The 4,701-nt window shown below is 40.6% G+C and overlaps 1 protein-coding gene across 1 annotated transcript; it reads left to right on the forward strand.

The window, feature by feature from the left end:
• The first annotated feature begins 712 nt into the window (after positions 1–712).
• Positions 713–1,909, forward strand: LOC147330563 (G protein-coupled receptor 84-like). Its single transcript, XM_086293193.1, has one exon. It carries the CDS (start codon positions 713–715, stop codon positions 1,907–1,909), a length of 1,197 nt encoding a protein of 398 aa, XP_086149319.1.
• The last annotated feature ends 2,792 nt before the right edge of the window (positions 1,910–4,701 follow it).

Below are 4,701 nucleotides of genomic sequence, written 5' to 3' on the forward strand. Positions count from 1 at the left end.
TGGTTGTAACGAGTGGTGACTGGTGTTTTGTTTTCCAGTTATTTTAAGTGTCCTGCAGCACATAAACAGGAAATCTCACTATGAGAAGGCAAGAAAACTAAAGAGAATAACACCCCCCACCCCCAACCCCAATCATCATATGAAAAGAAAGGTGGACATCATCAACTTCACGGTGAGAAAATTTAAACGCTTTTCATTAGAAATGTTTGAAAGTCTGAATTTTGAAAATATCACCTAGGTTAGAGTTCTTATGAAACTAAACCTCAATTAGTTTATCAACTTTCTGTTAAGTTAAAATAAAAGTAAACGCTGATTGTTGGTTTTGTCTATTTTGTTACCGCATTTTGTTGAGGGAGATATTCTTTTAATAGCCTATTATTAATAATAATAATAAATAAAGTATTATTACAATATTTAACCATCTGTTCCTGAATAAGCTGGTAACTAGTCATTTCCTCTGGCAAAAACAGAAGTTTTGTTTTAGTTGAGAACAGTTTCACTGCAGATAGTTGAACTGTTTTGTTTACAATTGTTCATAATTATTTTTCTTTACTAACCATCAAAAACCAAATGATTACATTTGTTCACTTCACTGCACTGCCTGAAACCTCAAGGATTAGCTGACATTGAAAATCTTTGAGGTGAGGGCAGGCAACAGGATTTTGTTTACTTATATTCTGATTCCTATCTTCTGTTTATATTAGTTGACAAAATGCTGAGGAATCAAACAAACCACACCGAGGACTTTCTCTCCTGCCACAGTCCTTCTGTTGAAATCTACCGGTACTTTGCTGTGCTGTTGGGATGTGCTGTAACCATCACAGGTACGGTCGGGAACCTGATGACTGTTCTGGCTTTTGCCTTTGACCCACGTCTGAGGACTCGCTTCAACGTGCTCATTGTCAACTTGGCTGCATCTGATCTCTTGTACTGCACCATCCTGCAGCCCATCTCCGTCGACTCCTATCTACACCTCAGGTGGCGCAGCAGTGAGCTGTGGTGCAGAGTCTTTGGCCTGCTCCTCTTCCTCTCCAACTCTGTCTCCATCATTACCCTCTGCCTGGTAGCAGTGGGCAGATATCTCCTGGTCGCAAAGAGAGCTGTGTTTGACCGTGTTTTTTCTAACCACGGTCTTACTTTACTCATCATCTTTGCGTGGGCACTCGGCCTGGTCAGCTTTGGTCCACTCTGGTCTGTCTATGTGTTTGTGCCACAGGTGTGCACATGCAGCTTCCATCGTACCCGGGGTCGTCCTTACACCACCATCTTGCTAGTTTTCAGCTTTCTTGTTGGCCTGAGCTGTGTTGGTGCATTCTACCTGCTCATTTACAAACATGTTCTGGTTGCATCACAAGCGCTGCTCCGTTACAGGTTCAGCCAACAGTCATCCAGGAGGAAACCAACACCAGCTCAAGAGACTGACGATAGTAGTGTAAATTCTGTCATAACAAACACGTACGGCCAGGCAGAACTTGCTCAGGGTATAGAGGCAGCTGGTGAAAAGTCCTGCCAGTCTGCTCAAAGTTCACTTAAGACCTTAAAAACTGAGCCCACATCTGAAGCTGACCTTGCACCACCTACTCCCACAAATGCAATGCTGGCATCACACTCGACAATTGCAGTGGATGAAAAGGAAATTAAGCACATAACACGGATGTGCTTAACTGTTTTTCTGTGCTTTGTGTTCTGCTATGTCCCCTTTGTGCTGCTGAACACAGCCGACAAACAGAACCATGCCCCTCAGGTACTATACATGTTCTTTTCCAACCTCACCTGGCTCAACAGCTGCATCAACCCCGTGCTCTATGCTGTCATGAATCGCAGGTTTCGACAGGCCTATCACATGCTGCTCACCAAGGCTGCTGAACCTTTCACCCACCTGTGTATCCGTCACACAGATCAGCGTTGATAAAACTTAAAGCAGACATTATAAGATGGGAGACGTGCTAATAATGTTGAGCTGAAATCAATGGAAGAATTTCAAAACAGCAAAAATATCAACATCAATTTCTCTTCAGGGTGGGAAAAACTTTTTAAAACTTTATTTTAGGGAGGTGACAGCATTTTTTTGAAATCTTGTTTCTATTCCGGACATAAGGTTTTTGATGGGGCATTTTCACTGTCTTGCAGGACAAAAATATGTGTAGTTCAAATTTTCCTCATTGTAAATGCCATAAAATGTTGAAAATTTAAATGAACAATTTGCTCTAAATGGACTTGACTTCATTTTGAATTGTTAAAAACTTTGTACCAAATCTCACAATCGCCCCGTTGTGTGATTGTCTCAGCCATAGTTCAATAGCTCTGTCTGTTATAATAACAGGCAGAGAATTATTCCAGTAAAAGATAATAGTTTCTTTCTATACATATAATTCTAAAAATTTGGAAATGTAATATTATTTGTAAAAATAAAATAACAAATTAAGAAATGTCTGTCAATGGTGTGACAATTTTAAGTTGGGTAATTCCAATTGGACAGCTATATTTAGCTAAAGGGCCCCATTCAAGGTCATGTAGCTGAGGGGCCACGTGAATCCCATGACACTCACACAGATTAAGTTTTGTTGACCTTATGTTTAAAATGTATATTTCTCAACATAATTACAAAGCGTTGTGTAAATGACACTTAAGTTATTAGTGCCACGGTTATAAACAGTGCACAAGTGTGATGAGTGCGTAACTTATTTGGAGAAGAAAGAACTGAAGGAGAAATGAGTAGAAGAGACTATAAAGAAGTGATAGAGAGCAAATTAGGATCCACTTTGGTAATTTATTACATTGACATTAACCTATTGTCTACTATTTTCCAAAGAAATATCATGAAAAGAAGGCTGAAGGAAACTGGAAAGTGTGTTAACTGTTTAATTAATAACAGCTCTAAAAGTGCATTTTTAACTAAAGTTATATTCATTAATGTTTTGCATATTTCTTAAAGTAAAATTAAAATGCATTTTGCAAAGACGTGAATGTAATCAAGAGACTGAGTGCATGAGCTACGAAGAGTCAACGTTCTTTCCGAAAATTAGGCCTCATTTAATAAGTAAAAGTTTATTTGTTGCAATCAGTACATTTGATTGATGTATTGTTGATGCAAAGAATGACTTTCTCTATCAACGTTTAAATAAATAAATATGTCACATATTTGGGCCATCAGCACCATTTCTGTCCCTTAGTGTGACATAATGTCCTCTGGTGTGACTTTCTGGTGTGACCCCCCCCCCTCCCCCCCCTCCCCCCCCCCCCCCCCAAAAAAAAAAAACCCAAGCACTTTTTTTTCTATCATTATCTCACCTGTTAAGGAGAAGCTACATTATAGATGTACATACGCTCCGCTCCATCAATGCCTGGAGTTAAATCTGAAATATTGGTTTTTAGCTGTAAAGTTTCCTCACTTTGATGCCAAGCTTTATAAACGCACATATATCAGTATTTTGCCAACTTGGCAGCTGAGGCAGAGGGCAGAGGACAGAGGCTGGAAGATCAAGGTGCGGAAAGTGGGGTGCAGGGGCTTTGTTGCCAGTACAACAGCAAAACTGCTTAGAGAGATTGGGATCAGAGAACAGGCACAACGGCAAGCTATAAGAGAATTGGCTAACACTGCTGAGAGGACCAGTCACTGGCTATGGCTAAAAAGGGCTGACATCACTTGGGCAGCTAAGGCAGTCAGCTGACCGCGAGACACACGCCCAGGATTGATCGACCCGTGGTGGGCCTGCCTCAACAGGGGGCGTCAAAAGGGTAAAACATAACATTAGAAATTTTACCGATTGACTGAAACAGCTGTCTCGGGGCCTCCTGGGGACTGTGCAACTAACCTCATGAAACCTCAATGAAAGAATAAGAAAGAAAAATGTTCCGCTCTTCTCCCCTCTGCTCTTCTTCCCTTTTCTGGGAGGCAGTGGGGAGGTAGAGCGTACAGCCCGATCCAGCGAGGAGGTGTGGGAAGCCAGATCAGGCGCCCCCCTTCCAGATCTCCTCTCTGCTTTCTCCTATCTTATCTTACTTACTTGTCTTACTATCACCTTTTCTGTCCCTTTGAAGAAATGAGGCTCCATAAATGTTAAAGAGGCAAGTATTTCTCAGGTGCAGTGAATAGATAGGATAAACTATAGAAAACTAAACAGCAAAAAGAAGAAGAAAAATAACAATTTTAACATAAACCATTGACACACTCTGGGGCCTGATCAACCCTGGCAGGGCCTCCTTGGATGAGGGTGTCTAGTGATAATGGCCGAAACACCCTATGAATCCAAGGTTCACTACTGACGATGTGTCCCAAATTTTAACATGATAATTTAGATCAGATCTCTAATCTCTAAACCTAACCAAGGAAAAAGGGCAGATTAGCTTGGGTAAAAGAACAAAAGTTGAGGCACACAACGATGTGTGCCGCTAGTAAAGTTTCTGGGCTGCTTTTCCTCATAACAGCCATCCCCCAAGATTTTCTCCATTTAAAGCTATGCATTGTCAGGGAATGAAACATCTAGTCCTTTTACTGAATTCTAACTTTCGTTTTAATGATTTGGGACAGAATTTCAAAATCATCTTGTAGGTTACAAAATTAGATAAATGTTATTAAACGTTCATCAATCAGAATATCATCTCTGTCTCATCCTTTATTTCATTTCACTAGCTGGGCCCACGTCCTCATTTATGTTTGACAGCGTTTTAGTAGGAAAAAGTGAATGCTCTGACATGAAT

The sequence above is a fragment of the Aulonocara sp. 'chitande type north' Nkhata Bay genome, linkage group LG5, assembly GCF_057382095.1.
Source record: "Aulonocara sp. 'chitande type north' Nkhata Bay isolate Kocher_YH1m ecotype deep benthic linkage group LG5, A_spYH_male_GT1.1, whole genome shotgun sequence".
NCBI classification, from domain to species: domain Eukaryota; kingdom Metazoa; phylum Chordata; class Actinopteri; order Cichliformes; family Cichlidae; genus Aulonocara; species Aulonocara sp. 'chitande type north' Nkhata Bay.

Excerpts from the sequence above, each read along its gene's own strand:
- LOC147330563 (XM_086293193.1), top strand. The coding sequence starts at position 713 with ATGCTGAGGAATCAAACAAACCACACCGAGGACTTTCTCTCCTGCCAC.